Source organism: Patella vulgata, chromosome 3 (assembly GCF_932274485.2).
Source record: "Patella vulgata chromosome 3, xgPatVulg1.2, whole genome shotgun sequence".
Lineage (NCBI taxonomy): Eukaryota > Metazoa > Mollusca > Gastropoda > Patellidae > Patella > Patella vulgata.
This window is the reverse complement of record NC_065881.2, coordinates 55,659,826-55,679,435: the sequence shown is the minus strand read 5'-3', so window position 1 is coordinate 55,679,435 and position 19,610 is coordinate 55,659,826. Positions and strand designations below refer to the sequence as shown.

Genomic DNA, 19,610 nt, shown 5'->3' with positions numbered 1-19,610 from the left:
CTAATTTTACAATGATCTTGAAAGTGCCGATACTGCGGATACATTTCTTTGAATAGTTTAGGCAAATACATATAGTTGGAATATATTCTGTTATTTTTTTTTTCTTTTCAGAAAAGGATTTAGGAACAGGATATGTCTGTATTATTACCTCTCTCCTGGGGTTTAACGTCCTATTGCAACGACTGGGCTAATGAAAACGGACATACGCCATGCAGTGTGGTATGAGGTAAAGTTTGCCAATTTCAACTGTCAAATATTTTTACCCGCACATCAATCTGTACACAGGGTCTCTGTTTGTTTTTTTTATCCCATCACCGGAATCGAACACGGGACCTCCAGTTCAGTGAGTCAACATCTTACGCTCTGAGCCAGCGCGACTCCCGATTCCAGAAAAGAATTTTACATGGACTTTTTTGTCAATCAAGGGACATAATTCAGCAAAGATTTAACTGAATTCCAAAAGACGTGAACTTGGTCTACATATAAGTGTACCATCTCTGAATCAAATACCAAAAATGATTCCGGAAAACATAATTTTTTATTGATTTTATATCAACAAATTTATCGGAATGACACGAGACGTGTACCAAATCTCAGTCAAATATCTCAAAGTTAAAAAACAAACATTGGCGGACGGAGAGAAAACTTATAGACCCCCCCCCCCTCCCGTCTGATGTCACCGTGTTTTATTTTGATTCATTCAAAAGCGCCGGAGTATAGATCTTATGAGCTCATATACCTCATTTCCAAAGGGCTAAGGATTAAAACATTAAAACTGACATAAATTAAATGTCGATAAACGGAGCGGGTTATAGGTTTTGCAAAGCTCACAGTTTGGGGTGAAATCAATTCTGCGTTATTCCCGTATTGTTACGAGATCGCGTTAGCACACTAATTGCGTCAATTGGGATCCTATCTTTCTGAAATTTATATTGGTTGTATCAAACTGAAACGATATTCGATAACTTCCAAGGTTATTCCCCTTTGCTTAGAAATTTTGTCAGGACAATCGGCTTTAATTATGATCCTGATTTTCCGTAACTTACTTTGGTTGCAAGTCTGTAATATTGGACCGTAAACCCATATTGATTTTCAAAGATACTAAATCTTATTAGCACTTTATAGGCTGCTATAATTAACAAATCTTTCTAAATTTCATATTGGTTGTCTATCTGTTCTGGTCGTTCGGGTGGGATAAAAAGATCCCTTGGCAGTTGGAATTCGATAGCATATTGTATGGGGTATGCCTGGCTTCATTAGCCCAGTCGGTGCAGAATAGGACGTTAACCCCCATTTCATTTCATTGGCTTAGGGGCGGTCTAAACCCCACCATGCTCAGCTACATAAAAAAAATTTGTAAAACAACACTTTTATGAGAAAAGTGTCACGGTCGTGTGCTTTATCCTTTATCATCAGATGGTGGGATGGGATGGGCATTCAAATCGCGAGATAATGATATAGACATAAAAATATGTGATATCACAATTAATGCTTTGCATCAATGAAGTGCCGGATTTCTCTCTTTTAAAAGCTCAGTGTGTATGTATGCCTACGCAATTTAAAGACGATAATGGCATCATCAGGGCCGGCGGAAGCAATTCTTGATTGGGGGGCTTCCATCCTAGGTCCTTATAGGCGTGGGTCCAGGGGCCGCAATAACCTGGAGAAAAGAGTACTTGCGGCCAAATTATTGGGGGGGGGGGGGCTGATCATGCATTGCCAACTGTCAAATTTCCTTAACAGGAAACTGGCAAACCCCCTGCTGTAAAAATTCCTGGATCCGCCCCCGTGTCTATCTGCTCTATTGAAAGGAAGTATCCTATTCCATGATTTGTCATGTGAATCCTCTTTGAAATCAGTGTGTGATAGGCGTATTTTAGGTACATGTACCTCAGGTTTGGTATAGTGCTTTGAAAAAAACATTGGTGGACATATTCGGATATCCCCCCAATATATTTTTCAGGGTTATTGCGCATCTTTCGTAGTAATTAAAGATAGACTGCCAGGCAACGAAATATACGCCAACAGCAGCTAAGTCGTCCGTCCAATCAACAAGAATTGTCGCATCTTTGGTATTGTTTTGTTAATAAATGTCTAATTAATAATTTATATAACATTTCGGGCCTTAAACACTGTGTATAAATCGGATATAAACTCCAAAGGCTTCACACCAAATTTAAAAGTCAATAGGGCTAATCCGTTTTAAACACTGTAGTCTCTTTTGTGCGTTAAAATGGTTTTCAGAGTCACTCTGTATAGTACATTTACTGATAGAGAATCGGTTTCAGAGGAGTTATTTTCTCGGTAACTGATAATCTCGCTTACACATGAACTTTAGATATTATGCTTAGTCACAGCTTTAAATGTTATTTTTGAAAGATTTTTCACGTTACATGCTTATGAAGATTTAACTCCCCTTACAGGCCCGTTTATACTGAGCCCGAACGCAACTATTTGGACTTCCCGAGCAAATCATCGTTGATACCAAAAGCGGCTATGCCTATTCACGCGGAAATTCGCAGATGAAACTGGCCCATTTACGATTTGAGTAGGCTATGTCCGGCTACAGCGATATGTTATTTTACCATAAAGAATAGAATGCTTCTCGATTTGCAGAGTGAGATCTTCTTTACTGTCTCCTGGCATATGACGAAGCCGTCTCAATGGGTGTCTCTATAGACAAATCATGTTCATGCCTCTGATATTGGTTAACTATTCCAAAAAATCGTTTTGGAGGCAATCTCCATTGATTTCCGCGTGAAAAGAAAGCGACCTCATTCGAATAGCAGTTAATCAATCAATGCGATTGTCGCGGTGTCAGTATAAACGGAGATTACGAATGACAGAAAACCAAAAATGTCAGTAACAGTTATTACTTTGAATGCCAGAATGGATTGCAAAGATTTCATAACATAAGGGGGCATAACTCCAGAGTTGAGGTTTAACATGGAAGTAGACCACAATTAATTTCTCACAGTGGTGTCATTGCCCGGGTCCAACCTTTTCCCAAACTGGTCATGTAATTGCTCCAACGTTTGTATTAGGTTGACCTCTTTTAAAAGAGAAACTTGTTTGAGAGAGAGAGAGAGAGAGAGAGAGAGGGGGGGGAATGGTACAATTATATTTTTTAGTAATTTGCTTGTGCTCAGTATTAATAGAGGGAAATCGATTTGTGGGAAAAAAGATGATGGAATTTAAATCGTTTCTGTACCAACCAGCGTCCCATGAGGGATAAAATGAAATGGTTTTTAAGGTCCTACTTTTCTGAACTAATAAAAATTCCCCAAATGCCTTTATCATGGTAGTTCCATCTCCAAATACACCTTTGCCACACCAAAAAATGTCAGAGGTTTAAAGTACAACCAAGATGTAGAGTAGACCATGTTTTTCCGTCTTATTTGGACAATGAAATCATCGGTTCCAGCTATAAGCTTACATGGGGATGACCTATCCCTTTTTCTGTTCCTTCTCCTATTTCTTCCTGGTGTTAACCTTTATTATACAATAATAGTGCCGGTAATCAGAAAATAACTTTAGCTGTTATCGGTAATATCGTTAAACAATCACAAGCACTAAAGGGACCACAAGATTTTAACAAGCAGTTGCCATATAACATACACCCACATTTTGCAAGAGATGGATAGAGAACAAGCTAAAAAAAAAAAAGCGATTTTTCGTACAATCAGGGGACATAATTCTGGAAGTTATGGTCCGATATGCACAAATACCAAAAGGAATCAAATCTCTAGGATATAACATATATTTTAAGTTTCATTGAAATCAGATAAAAATTCTGACCTCTAGAGGGTCCATACTACTCCATACCCTTGGTATTACATACTTTCACATTATTTGTGTACAAGGAGCGGCCATTTTGTCGGGCGGCCACTGGTCTGATTTTTATGAAATTCTAACTCAACTGTCATTAGGTTGTAACAGTGATATATTTAAACGCTTTTTAAAATCGGATAAGAATTGTGACCTCTAGAGGGTGCACAATCTAAAAATTATTTTTTGTACAATCAGGGGTCATAATCCAGGAAGTTACGATCCGATATGCGTGAATATGGAAAGGAACCAAGATCTTGTGGTATAAACATATATTTCAAGTTTCATTGTGAAATCTAGCGGGTCCACAACCTTGGTATTACAAACTTTTACACTATCTGCATACAAGGAGCGTCCATTTTGTCAGGCAGTTTCGGTCCGATTTTTACGAAATTCGAACTCAATCATCATCAAGGTGTAACAGTGATATATTTAAACAATTTTGAAAATCGGATAAAAATTGTGACCTACAATCAGGGACCATGATCCAGGAACTTATGGACCGATATGCACGAATATCAAAAGAAACCGAAATCTTTAGGACATAAACACATGTTTTAAGTTTCATCAAAATCGGATCAAAATTGTGACCTCTAGAGGGTCCACAACCTTGAGATTACATTCTTTAACACTATCTGCGAACATAGAGCGGCCATTTTTTCCGGCAGTTTGTGTCAGATTTTCACAAAATTTAACCTTAACATCAAACGGTAATATATTTGAACGTTTTTTTAAATCAGATAAAAATTGTGACTTCTAGGGGGACCTCAAGCTAAAAACGTGATATTTTGTACAATCAAGGGCCATAATCCAGGAAGTTGCTGTCCGATATGCAGAAATAATGAAAGGAACCGATATCTTTGGGTTATAAACATACATTCCAAGTTTCATCTAAATCGGATATATATTGTGACCTCTTGAGCAGGTATGCTATTTCGCCTGTATATTCCGGACATGTCCTGCGGGATCTTCCAAACGTCCGGCCAGGAATATGCCCGATTGGACATCAAGATATGGTAAATAATATTCAAAATTCCAAAATATATTGGGTATAACAACTACTCATCTCGAATCAAAGTATTTATCATTCTATATGCCCGATCGGACATCAAGATATGGTGAAAAATATTCAAAATTCCAAATCAAAGTATTAACCATTTTATACAGTCCACCTTGATCAACTACTTAATCTGCCTTGATTGACGGACTTAATCTAAATGATGTATATGAATTTCATACAGATTGGATGATAACTTTTGGCATTAGAGCATTCACAAGGTTTAACAAAGTGCAACAAGGGCGATAACTCTAGGCATAATAAGCATAAATTGCTGAAATTCAATGGGATTCTTCTTTTTACTAATTTAAATGACACATATCAATTTCATACAGATCGGCAGATAACTTTTGATGTTAGAGTGTTCACAAAGTGCAATAAAGTGAAACAAGGGCCATAACTCTAGAAGTAATTAAAACAGATTATTGAAATTAAATAGGCTTCTTCATCTCACTAATGTAAATAACATATATCAATTTTAAAACAATCGGATGATAACTTTTGGCGTTAGAGTGTTAACAAGAAATTGTGGAAGACGGGGGCAACGGCAATATACATCCATATTTCCATGTGGGCACATAAAAAGCACTGAAAAGATTATGGTGCTGCATATATATTTAATTCACAAAAGAAATGATACTAGATATAATTAACCTCTTCGATACTATAATAATACTTATAGTAATAAATTATAATTTTTGTATGTATATGTATACAATGTAAATGTATATACATGTTGATGTTTTTGCCATTTATTGTGGGGTACCTATTTCTGGGGCCTAATTTAGCTGTACCATCATGTCCAGTAAATCCTTCAATGGAACGAAATTATGAGGCTTTCTCTTCCTTTAATGCCCAATTGTGCTTAATGGTTAAAGATACATTATGGGAGATAAGATAAAGAGCTGGCAGTTCTCACTATAATAGTTAAAACTAGATAATGTAAAGGGAATTTGCTGAAAATTTCAGTCAAATTGATCCACTTTGAATCAAGAATTTGGCAATTGAATTTTAGGCCTAGCCTCGATCATCATTACTAAAGTCGGTACGATAAAAAACATCGTCTCGATTATCCATTTTCCGATTTAATCATCAATGAGTGTTGAGCAGCAGACTGGATCCTAATCCAGTAAATATTGCAGGTTAGCAATGACATCGAGAATTGATTATGGTCTGGATAAGTTAATTAACTTGAAAACGTGACCTGTATGTGTTACTAAACGTCGTTATTAAATAATAGAGAAATAGTTCTATCCAATTAATAATTTAGATAACATTTCAGGCCAAAAGAAAGACCTGCAATTGGCAGATTTAGCTCTTGCATAATGTATGTTTAATCCATGGCTGGCTAGACATACTATCAAATTAGGATTAATCAAATCCCAAAGTATTTGGACTTTGTTTAAATTTAGGCTTCAACCAATAAGCACACATAAGTGACAGCACAGAGCCACAGACCATTTGGATTATGATTTGTCATCATCTAGATTTTGTAAAACAAAGTTAAGATGTTCACTTATTATACTATTCAGATCTCGTGATATAGTCATTAAAACACAGAAATTCTCTTTATCTGCCACTACACCACGGGGTGTTGCCATAACATCTGCCAAAGTCTTTTGCACTTGTGACATTTTTTGAAACAAGGACACTTCTAAAGGCATTGGAACAGTTTTACATAGTTCAGTGAAGCTTGACAACCAGTTATAATATTCCTGACTGGTAAAATCTGGTGTCTTCACGTAATCTGGTACCAATTCTAACAATGATTTTGGCGACATAACATTTTTACTACATTCCTCTTTATTTTGATAATGTACCTCAAACACTTGTTCATCACCATTCACTGATAAATCTATAATTAAAAATATATAACAAATAATTCTATACAGAAATGAATAGGGATATCTGAAGTACTCTTTCCCAAAGAATGCAATAAATACCATTCAGACCTTAGTGTTTTCAAAATCTATTTTAATTCCTTTCATTTATTTCAATTAAATCAAAGAGTATTTAAAAACAATGATTTAAAAACATCGGTCCTACTAAATACCGACAATAACTGACTAGTGCCTTTTTGTGTCAATATTGCATAAGTATTGCCAAAAGTGACTGACAAACAAAGAGATGTTTTACATGCAGCAAAGTGCCTTTGTCTGATGGAAATGTATTATTTTACAGCGATGATATTATATTTACCTTGTATTATTTGATAAGTGCATTCTGAAGGATCCACTGTCTTACCATTTTCATCTGTAATTGCAATAACTGTTTTTTCACCTGTTTCTTGTTGTTGTGATGTAATCTGTGATATATCTGTGATTGGGATCTCTAACTGACTAATAGTATTATCTACAGATTGAGATAAATGAATTATATCATTATCTTCTACAGATCCCACATTAACTTCTTCTATATAAGTTGTTTCACCATCATTGTGCGGGTCTATCTCAATTTGTTGAACCACTATATTATTGTTCAAATTTTTGATCAAGCTTACTATTTTACGGTGACTCTCATTGGAGGAAATATCTATCATGCCCAAGTTTTCTTTTGCTTTTGAACTTGAAGGTATTTCTACATATTCTTTCTTAATTTTGCTCTCATCTTTGGTAAAATGTCGTCGGGCTAAATGGGATCGCAGTTGTCCAGTGCGTTTAAAACCATCACCACATAAGTTACAAGTATAGGGTTTAGTGGCTTTGTGTTCTTTGATATGTCTTCTACAACTTGATGGATCACTAAATTTATGAGAACAGAAAGTACAGTGATATGGCTTTTTACCTGCAATATAGAACAGACAATAGGTTGACAGGCAATAAAACATATACCTCTACAGTCTACAGCTGTTGAGATGTCCTAGCAGTCCAAATTGGATGCCTCACCCACACAGCTGCACGTGGCAATGTTAGGCTATTTTAAAGTCTGTACAAGTTTTACCATGAAATCTTTGAGATACATACATGTAAACTGAAAGTACATAGACTTTCTCAGGAAAATGCATCACAGTAAATAACATATGGATGTCAAATGAGTATCAGGTGTTTTGAAAAGAATGTTGTTGCAGTGACTAACTTGATTATGGCACATTTATAATAATTCTAAATGGGATCTACAACAAAAATACACATTTAATACTACATATGACATGATGGCAAATATTAAACCAAATTATTACTATGTGAATATCATATACCATATAGCCCTTCCATGATACTGTACTTACATACCTGAATGTATAATTTTATGTCTTATCAGATCAGATCCATGAGCAAAAGCTTTATTGCATTTATCACAGGAAAATGGCTTTTCTCCTGAAATAGCAAAAATAGAAATGGTTTTATTACAGAAATATATCACAATTAATTGTGCTGTTTTGCAACTGAACCTATACCTACCAGCAGAACTTTATCATCAGCTTTTTTTCCCCCATCATCCTTTATAAACAAGTGCCCAGCATATGCCAGATAACAAAAGTTGAATTCAAATGTTAAAAGAAATCATGTTTCATGCTTCACAGAGTCTCACAGAAAGACATGGCACTCAAGGAATGGACTGTAGAAAATCCTGTATTAGCTGAACCTGTCAATTTACCAACGGTTGCCAGACAAGATATGTCCACATTTTGCAAGAGATGGATAGAGAACAAGGTAAAAAAAAAATGTGATTTTTTTGTACAATCAGGGGCCATAATCCAAGAAGTTATGGTCTGAAATGCGTGAATATTGAAAGGGACTGAGGGTCCACAACCTACACATTACATACTTGTACACAATTTGCGTACAAGGTGTGGCCATTTTGTCAGGCATTTTCGTTTTGATTTTCCCAAAATTCGAACTCAACCTTCATTATGGTGGAACGGTTTTTAAAATCTGATAACAATTGTGCCCTCTAGAGGATCCATGAGCTAAAAATGTCACTTTTCGTACAATCAGGGCCCATTATCCAGGAAGTTATGGTTTGATATGCTCAAATATCCACAGGAACTGAGATCTTTGAAATATAAACATATATTTTAAGTTTCATCAAAATCTGACCAAAATTGTGACCTCTGGCGGGTCCACAACCTTGGTATTAAATACTTTTACACAATTTGTGTTCAAGGAGCGGTCATTTTAACCAACAGTTACAGTCCGAAATTCAAACTCAATTATCATCAGGGTGTAACGATGATATATATTTAAACATACATTATGCAAGATCTAAATCTGCCTATTGCAGGTCTTTCTTTAGGCCTGAAATATTTTCTAAATTATTAATTAGACAATAATTAACTTATCCAGGTCATAATCAACTCTCGATGGCATCAGATTACTCCGATATTAAATAGATTAGAACAGTTCAGCCATATTTTGATTTAAGCTAAAAATGGAAGAGCGAGACTTTAATTTCAAAGGCTAATATCTTCGCTAGCATAGAGTAATTTGAGTGAAATTTTCAAATTATTCATTTTAGATTATCTATTTTCGAACTATTATAGCAAGACTGGCTAGCTCTTTAATCGATTTTTAAAATCAGATAAAAATTGTGACCTCTATATGTAGAGGGTCAAGCTAAAATCGTAATTTTTCGTACAATACGTGAACATTGAAAGGCACAGAGATCTTTGGGATATAAACACAGGGGCCATAATCCAAGAAGTTATGGTCTGAAATGCGTGAATATTGAAAGGGACTGAGGGTCCACAACCTACACATTACATACTTGTACACAATTTGCGTACAAGGTGTGGCCATTTTGTCAGGCATTTTCGTTTTGATTTTCCCAAAATTTGAACTCAACCTTCATTATGGTGGAACGGTTTTTAAAATCTGATAACAATTGTGCCCTCTAGAGGATCCATGAGCTAAAAATGTCACTTTTCGTACAATCAGGGCCCATAATCCAGGAAGTTATGGTCTGATATGCTCAAATATCCACAGGAACTGAGATCTTTGAAATATAAACATATATTTTAAGTTTCATCAAAATCTGACCAAAATTGTGACCTCTGGCGGGTCCACAACCTTGGTATTAAATACTTTTACACAATTTGTGTTCAAGGAGTGGTCATTTTAACCAACAGTTACAGTCCGAAATTCAAACTCAATTATCATCAGGGTGTAACGATGATATATATTTAAACATACATTATGCAAGATCTAAATCTGCCTATTGCAGGTCTTTCTTTAGGCCTGAAATATTTTCTAAATTATTAATTAGACAATAATTAACTTATCCAGGTCATAATCAACTCTCGATGGCATCAGATTACTCCGATATTAAATAGATTAGAACAGTTCAGCCATATTTTGATTTAAGCTAAAAATGGAAGAGCGAGACTTTAATTTCAAAGGCTAATATCTTCGCTAGCATAGAGTAATTTGAGTGAAATTTTCAAATTATTCATTTTAGATTATCTATTTTCGAACTATTATAGCAAGACTGGCTAGCTCTTTAATCGATTTTTAAAATCAGATAAAAATTGTGACCTCTATATGTAGAGGGTCAAGCTAAAATCGTAATTTTTCGTACAATACGTGAACATTGAAAGGCACAGAGATCTTTGGGATATAAACACATGTTTTAAGTTTCATCAAGATTGGATAAAAATTGATACACATATTACATACTTTAACACTATTTGCATACAGGGAGAGGCCATTTTGTCTGGCAGTTTTGGTCCGATTTTCACAAAATTTGACCTCAACCATCATAATTGTGTAATGGTGATATATTTAAACGTTTGTTTTTAAATCGGATAAAAATTGTGACCGCTAGAGGGTAAATTGTCCTGTCCGAGGGTTAATCCAAGTTTTGAAGACTAAGAATGAAATCTGTAAAGATATAATCTTACCTGTATGTACTTTCTGATGAGATCTAAGATAAGCCATCTGTGAGAACTTCTTGTCACACTGATCACAGCAATATGGCTGATCTTTACCATGTGTAACTAGATGGCGTCTCATACAGCTAATCTGTCGAAATTTTTTGTCGCATTTATCACAACTGTATGGTTTAGTATTGGTATGTCGAGTCATATGTTCTGTTAAACTAACTTTACTAGAGAACTTATTACCACAAACTCCACATTCATATGGTTTTACACCTGCCAAAGCAATACAAATAGTTATAATTTTTTACTCATAATATTTCCTTGTATTTATCTTATATTTTATTATGATGGTTTCTCTGTACTGCCTTTTTTTTATTTCCGTCATAAGGTTAGATAAATCAAAATGCAAATTTTAAAATGAAATTAAATCAAAGAAACTAAGTTATAAAAAACACAGCATTAAAATTTCTCAAACATTATATATTAAAACACTTGAATTCAATTAAGTATCTCATTTGCACTCCAAAATGTCTTAATTGATGACAAAGATTCTGGAGTGTTAATACTCAATGGAGTTAGTAGCATTGACAAAAATTGTTGGATATGGACAGACTAATAGTTGGACATGGGTGATGTAAATATAGAGTTAATAAAAAAATAAAAAATTTAATATCAATTAAAAAGCTTTACCAATATGTGTTAATCTATGACGTCTTAGTGTTTCGTTGCTCCGAAATCTTTTTGGACAATCTTCGAACTGACATGGATAGGGGCGCTCATCTGTGTGTAATCGTTCGTGAACTTTCAGATTTCCTGTAAAAAAACCCAATAATTCTAAAACCAATATTGAATAATCCAATTTAACAGTAATTACACAATTAAATATCTACGAGAATATCGATCAGGTAAAACCATTTATGCACTTAAATTTAAAGTAGATCAGATGATGACTTTTGCTTGAGGTGATTACCTTTGCTTCACAAAAAAACTACCAAGTTAGCCATGGTAATAACTCTAAGAGGTAATAAACGAAAACTGTAAATTTTTGTTTCAGTCTATATTATTCATTGAGCACTAAAGCTTGTAGTCTATATGTAATAACAGTTACTGGTTTATAAACAAGCTGGCTCTAAATAAAGACTGTGTGTAGTCAGTGTACCTTCCCCATTCATGATCAAATCATTATAAGCCTAATTATTGATATGATCATAGTAGTTGTTTGCAGGTAGTTAATATATCGTTTATCCTTACAAGTACATGTACATAATATATTATTCAGACTAGACTTGTATTCTTTTACTAATCTGTACTACTCATCCTAATCATCTAATGGTTGTTATTGTATTCACTTAATTATGGTTTCATATTATACATGTAGTGTAACAGTTAAAGTTTATATTGTACATTCTTTTAAGTACAAAATATTTATTAATAGTTTTATATACATCACTCAGTACTATATTTTCTGATTTTGTATCTAGAACACAATATTTTTGGGCACATATAACAATGAATCTTTAAACTGAAAAACAAACAGTCCACCAGGATGAAGACAAAAGCAATATACAAACTCATAAACTATAAGCCTTCAAATGGTAAAATATTTTCAAATTTAGTGCATATTGAAACCATTATACTAAATTATTACGGTACACAGAATCTTATATGACACAAGCAGTCAACTTACTTACCTTTTTGATTGAATACCTTGTGACACAGTTCACATTCAAACGATTTTTTGTCTTTTTTCTTTTTGTGAACTTTACTACCTGTAATCAACAAAATTAAGAAGGAATACAATAGTTACAATTATAAAATACAAATAACGAGAAATGAGATATGGTTTAACCTCCTACATTTCTGCACCGACTGGGCTTATGAAGACGGGCCCATGATGAAAGCAGAGCCCTAAACAATTATTTAGTTGTTCCTACCATTTGTAATTTGTACTAGATTCAAACATTTTATGGCCTAACTTAAATAACGCTGAAACTATCTCTACATATGTCGGTGTGTTTCCACACCATCCACATTCATCTCCTGGGGATAAAAATAAAATTAATCTGGAAAAAACGAATTCAATACTTTTCAAGATACTTCCTTTGTTTTGTTTGAAAAAGTACTTTGTAGTTATATTATCTAGATGTGTGCTGCAAATCTACTCGTCTTTGACCTTCAGCGTTGAATATCTTGACTATTAAAATTGACAACCACCCAAAATTAAATTACAGATTCTTTTGGTTTATTTTTCGTGAGTTTACACTATACATTGTAATACAACAAACTTTTTATCATAGCTTTGCTGTGCCAGAAAGAGTAGCAGACATTTGCATTTGTATTCAACGTGTTTATAATCGCTATAGGCTTTCCCATAATTCAGCACACAGCCCTATAAACAGACAATTTGAATAGTTAACATGATCTGAATGTCCACTTCAAACATAAAAAAACAAAACAATGTACATTAGTAATATATAAACCTACCAACTGTGGACTTCTTTTCTGATTCCAGCCTCTTTTTAATATTTGTTTTCTTTTTCTTTTGACTATATTCCACGTCTGTTTCTGGTTCATAATCAGAATCACTTTTATCCAAATCCACATTTTCAGGATTTTTATAGTCTCTAAATATAATAGCCATTCAAGTAAAATATAACAATCCATATAAAAATCTTAATTTTAAATGCATTTCTTCCAAAAGGTTCAAGGCTACTTGAATTAATCATTTACACATATAAAGATGTTAACATGAGAAATGTGAAGTTAAAAACAAAATCTACTTAACTGTTGACCTATTGATTGAGCTTAATCGAATAACAAGAATACATCGAAAAACTGTAATTAAGATTTGACTGTGTATCCCTGTTATGTACGTGTAATAAGAACTATAATATGTTAACTACATATTTCTAGATAGCATTTAGATCAGTGATCTGAGAATCCTTTAGAATAGAAAACACTTTTGTAAATTCCACAATTACACTGTGAACCAAACCATGCAGTGACATGTCTATTGAAGCGCTGTCATGTGCCGAGTGGTATTGTGCCTGTATGAATGAGTGACATGATACATATGGCAGTTGTCATAACAATGTTATTATTATACAACAGAGAAATGTGTGATTTGGAAAAATCGCATGGGATCAAGCATCCTGATATTGTTTCCACCTGTTCATTTACCTGCACCATGCTAAAGTAATGATGGTTTTGTTACTCTTTTAAGATTCCAGTCATCCCCTGGCCTTGTTCTGACAACAATCAAGATTGCAAAAAAGAACATTACCTAAACTTGAAAGGGACAATTCTTTTCCTGCTTGGTATCTTTCCTGATCTTTCAATATCATAATCATTGGCCTGTATACCCACTTCAAATACAACGTGACAGGTAGGTTTAATGTCTTCTGCATCATCTGAACCTACATCTGTTCTTATTCTTGACTTTCCTTCTATCTATAATACAAATTAATTAAAACACATTTTGTAGGTATTGCAGTTGAAGTTAATGATTAATGCTTCCTTAATTTCGTAACAGTGAGCTCTAAATTTTTGTAGGTTCCTTTTCTAATTTGATAGTCTTACATGTCACACTAATTTTAAGATTGTAACTTTTACTGCTCACAAAATTCCAGAAAGTGAGCATGGACCATAACGCTAGAAGTAGTTGATGGAAATTGTAACAGGCTTCTTTGTTTCACTAATCTGAACAATGCACATTATCAGTATCACACAGATCAGAAAATAACTTCTGTCACTGGAGTAATTACATATACTAGAAGTTTCACTAATGTGTATAAACCAGTAATCGTTTTTCATATACATTGTGTTGTGTTTTGTAATATGCTCAATAACTAAATGTCACTCAAGGATTATAGTATTGTAATAGTTTTAAATAATGCAAAAATTATGCTGCCAAACCACATTTGCATGTAGAGGTTAAAGGCTGAAATTTCACTCATGGATAATGGATGTGACATCTGAGAATCACTTACCATAGTAAATGTTTGATAAATACTTGTAATATCCAATTTACGGACACCACAGAGAATAAAAGATAGGTTGCCAGGCAACTAAACATACGCCCACAGCAGCTAAATCGTCCGAGCGGTCGACAAGAGTTGTTGTATATTTGTTCTTTTGTAGGTAATTAGGGGGCATTTAATAGACAATTTCATACAGATGACATTATAATTTTCGTCGTTTGAGGGTTCACAAGGTTCTAAAAATTAAAACAAGGGCTGTATTCTACAGAAATTGTTGAAATTTGACAGACTTTTTCATTTGACTAATTCAAATAATACATATCAATTTCATACAGAACAGATGATAACTTTTGTCATTCGAACGTTCACAAGGTTCAACAAAGTAAAACAAAGGCCATAACTCTAGAAGTAATTGACAGAAATTGCTGACATTCAATAGGCTTCTTCATTTCACTAATTTAAATGATGCATATGAATTTCATACAGATTGGGTGATAACTTTTGTTGTTCAAGCGTTCACAAGATTCAACAATGTGAAACAAGGGCCATAACTCTAGATGTAATTAACGGAAATTTGCTTAAACTCAATAGGCTTGTTCGTTTTACTAATTTAAACGATACCTATAAATTTCATACAGATCGGATAATAACTTTTGTCGTTAAAGCATTCACAAGGTACAACAAAGTGAAAAAAGGGCCATTACTCACGGTGTAATTAACAGAAATTGTTGAAATTCAATAGGCATCTTCGTTGCACTAATTTGAATGATGCATATCAATTTCAAACAGATCGAATGATAACTGTTGTCATAAGAGCGTTCAAAAGATTCAACAAGGTGAAACAAGGGCTATAACTCTAGATGTAATTAACGGAAATTGCTGAAATTCAATAAGCTTCTTTGTTTTACTAATCTAAATGATGCATATAAATTTCATACAGATCGGATAATAAATTTTGTCATTAGAGCATAAACAAGGAACAACAAAGTGAAACAAGGTCCATAACTCACGGCGTAATAAAAGGAAATTACTGAAATTCAATAGGGTTCTTCGTTTCACTAATTTAAATGATGCATGTCAATTTCAAACAGATTGGATGATAACTGTTGTCATTAGAGCGTTCACAAGATTCAACAAAGTGAAACAAGGGCCATAACTCTAAATGTAATTAACGGAAATTGCTGAAATTCAATAGGATTCTCTTTTTTACTAATTTAAATGATGCATATAAATTTCATACAGATCGGGTGATAACTTTTGTTGTTAGAGTGTTCTCAAGAAGCAACAAAGTGAAACAAGGGCCATAACTCTAGATGTAATTAACGGAAATTGCTGAAATTCAATAAGCTTCTTTGTTTTACTAATCTAAATGATGCATATAAATTTCATACAGATCGGATAATAACTTTCGTCGTTAGAGCATTCACAAGGTACAACAAATTGAAACAAGGGCCATAACTCACGACGTAATTAACGGAAATTGCTCAAATTCAATAAGCTTCTTCGTTTCATTAATTTAAATGATGCATATCAATTTCAAACAGATCGGATGATAACAGTTGTCATTAGAGCGTTCACAAGATTCAACAAAGGGAAACAAGGGCCATAACTCTAGATGTAATTAACGGAAATTGCTGAAATTCAATAGGCTTCATTGTTTTACTAATTTAAATGATGCATATAAATTTCATACAGATCGGTTGATAACTTTTGTCGTTAGAGCGTTCACAAGGTGCAACAAAGTGAAACAAGAGCCATAACTCCAGACGAAATTAACGGAAGTTATTGAAATTAAATAGGCTTCTTCATCTCACTAATGCAAACAACATATATCAATTTCAAAACAATCAGATAATAAATGTAGTCTGTAGAGTGTTCACAAGAAATTGTGGACAACGGACGGACAGGGGCGACGGCAATATACGACCACATTTCCATGTGGGCGTATAAAAACTGAGTTAACATTCAATTTATAATTATAATAAGCCATAATTGCCGAACCCCATGTTTACAAAGAAGGTAATAAAAGAGTGTATTAAATGTGAAGGTTTTAAATTGAGTGTATTTGACAATTGTTTGCCAGAAAGAAAGACAGTTCAATCAAATATACCTGTTTTCCATTCCACTCCAATATAGTATGAACAAAATCTCTTTCATCTTCAGTCATGGATTTTTCCACCTTCAAAATTAAATATGGTCAAAATTTAAGAAAATTTTATGCAGGAAAACAACAAAAGAATTACCCTACATTCAGAATGCTAATAAATTTATTTATAAGCAAGTTCCTCCATGATTTCCTTAACAGTTAGTTGCAAGGCAAAAAAACAAGGCATCTTTTGCTGTCTGGCCTGTAAGTAATAACATTTCATATTTCAGTAGGTTAATTTGAGATGCACATATGCATACATATGAAGCAATTAAATTATTCCCTCATTTGCCTTGCTAATAATTCATGGACAATTATCTGATTTATCTATTTAAATTCTGCTATATATTACGCATATATATCATACATAGTTTGCAATCACCATGATTCAATTGGCCAATTTAGACTGAAACTTTTAAACCATAGACTACTGACATTGTATTAGAAAAAAATCTTTAAACCTTACCATATTTTCGGTTTCACATTGTTTTGAGCTTGATGATTCTGGTAATCTGAAATCCGAATCCTCATTCACCGTGCCAGTTTTCTCATTAAGCTCTGTAAAGGTTAAGACAAATGATTTATGGTAGTTAAATTTACAGCGGGGTACATACCAGTACTCGGTACTGTAGTGTATAGCTGCAGAAAGCAGTGCAAAGTACTCTTTAACTGGGGTTTCACACTGCACAGATTCTGTTTTTGTTTGAATTAATATTACAATTATTTGGGTTTGCTTGTGTGGAATACATGTAGGCCTACTATCGTTTTATTTAGACAGATCAATATTAGAGTGTTTTTGTTCTTACCATGCATTTTAATCTTGTTTTTTTCGCGACATAGCTGCTGTGTGGGTGTATTTCCATATTTTGCATGGATATCTTTCTGTTATTAAGTCTACAGAGAGTAACGTGTCTGGCCATCTTCATGTTGCTTTTCTAAAGCTTACTTTGTTAAAGTGTAGCATAAATATTCACTGAAAATCTTCTAGGCCCAGTATGGTACCATTATTAAGTTATGGATTGTTGACTTTTTTTCAATTTTTCTTTTTTTTTTTTAAAGAAGCTTAATCGCTAATTAATATTTGGGATCTAGAAATTCACACAAATGGGTCGCAACACATATAATAATGTAATATGAATGTATATAAACTGATTTCAAATTTCAAATCAGTTACCTTTGGCGAAATATGCCAGAAGTCTCAATAGAGGTCTCAATTGAATGGCAATCGCTAACGTCTAGTTATTCCAGTCTAAACCGACAGTATTTATTGCACATGCTCTCCAGATAAGAATATGAGGTCACCGTTTGACATGATTTGTGGAATATGCCTAGCCTCGTTCTTCGAGTCCCTTGTTACAAATGGCACAGAAACGCATTATGGTACAATGGTAAAATATCTATTTTGTCTTAAATATTGGATATCAGAAGCCCACCTTTTCCCGGAAAGATCACAACATCAATGTTGATTTAAATTGACAAATAATTTGTGTTTTCAATGTCGAAAACTTTGGATATTGATATTGAGTTAGAGACCCAGCTACTGACTCAATGGCAGATCTTATGATCTAAAGCGAATACGTTAGACCACTCAACCCTGGCTTCTAGCCGTAAATTTGGGTAGAATTAGAAACTTGGGTCTCTTCACTAATCTTGAGTCTTGCTCTTTACAAATCTGCTGGACAAAGGGGATAAGTCGATTACACTGCATCATGACAACAATTTTGTGATAATATAGCGCGAAGCCCAGTGCTTGAGCAAAGCACTTTTCAAGTAACACAGGAACATAACTAAAACTGTCACCAATGTACAGGCTATTGATTAAAAAAAATTCAGACCGGAACCGGATACACTGGGCAAAACTGGCAATGCGCATGCCAACTTACCAAATCTCGCCCAAGACGGGCCAAGGTACGCGTCTCATGATGTGTCTAATCAATGACGTCACATATTTTTGACGTACAAATGAAAATAATTCTAACACTTTTTTTTTAAAACAAAATAAATCATACAATAGTCAATATAGATCTAAATTAAAATCTATTGGGAAAAACGAAATTACTTAACATTACCGGTAATGATTATTTGTACAACTTAATTATCAAGGTTTTATATTTAACAACAATCACATGATAATATGAGCTTTGTTCTACTCAGGCAATGCCTGTTACATATCATTAATTTAAATTAACTTTCTTGTGTCAAATTCTTCCTAATATTGTAGTGATGTCAAAAGAGTAAGATTTTACATGACTACTAATGGCACTATCTGCCACCATACAACTACTAGATCTACAAGCATGTTGTTGTTAGTTAGTTGTATTTTACGTCCGCTTCCACCGAGGTGACATCGCAGACAACAACATGTTATGTATACAAGGTGCAATAATTTACAATGTGATTAGTGAAAAAGAGGATAATTAGGTTTTTGTATATATGTACAGAAGACAATAGATAACAGCAAGATCTACAAGCAGTATGCTAGTCCTATACTATTTGATTTCTCTGGTTGGGCCTCTCCCTTCAATGAAAACAGAAATGCTTGAGGAGTGGAAATTAGATATTAGAAAAACAATGTGACTGCAATTTATAATAATCGCGTTAATATAGATAGTTATTGCATTATTCCGAGCAGCAAAAATATATCTCAATCTATCCAATAGCCTATGTACAAAAAGAATCTGTTAAAATTTACCATTTATTTCACAAGCGGCATCCATTTTGTCTTGCGTGGCTATCTTCGGTCGGTACTCGATTTCACATCAGCTTATAATGCATTGCGCGTGA

At 33.9% G+C, this 19,610-nt stretch overlaps 1 protein-coding gene across 2 annotated transcripts; it reads right to left on the bottom strand.

Annotated features, from left to right (window-relative positions):
* Positions 1 to 5,482: 5,482 nt before the first annotated feature.
* LOC126815500 (zinc finger protein 69 homolog) lies at positions 5,483 to 19,599 on the bottom strand. Of its 2 annotated transcripts, none has more exons than XM_056099691.1 (11): positions 19,519 to 19,599; positions 17,293 to 17,384; positions 16,791 to 16,859; positions 13,984 to 14,150; positions 13,185 to 13,324; positions 12,392 to 12,469; positions 11,391 to 11,513; positions 10,722 to 10,973; positions 8,116 to 8,199; positions 7,085 to 7,669; positions 5,483 to 6,740 (listed from the first exon to the last, which is right to left on the bottom strand). In XM_056099691.1, the coding sequence occupies exons 1-11, from the start codon at positions 19,541 to 19,543 to the stop codon at positions 6,352 to 6,354; spliced, it is 2,004 nt and encodes a 667-aa protein (XP_055955666.1). In that variant the 5' UTR covers positions 19,544 to 19,599; the 3' UTR covers positions 5,483 to 6,351. The 2 variants fall into 2 exon arrangements, with proteins under 2 accessions (XP_055955666.1, XP_055955667.1); XM_056099692.1 differs by lacking the exon at positions 19,519 to 19,599 and adding an exon at positions 17,633 to 19,343.
* Between the last annotated feature and the right edge of the window lie 11 nt (positions 19,600 to 19,610).

Coding starts and splice junctions, on each gene's coding strand:
- LOC126815500 (XM_056099691.1), bottom strand. CDS start 19,543: ATGGATGCCGCTTGTGAAATAAATG. Junction 13,325..13,983: donor ATTGTCCCTTTCAAGTTTAG/GTAATGTTCTTT, acceptor TATTATATTTAG/AGACTATAAAAATCCTGAAA. Junction 8,200..10,721: donor TCATCAGAAAGTACATACAG/GTAAGATTATAT, acceptor TTGCTATTTCAG/GAGAAAAGCCATTTTCCTGT.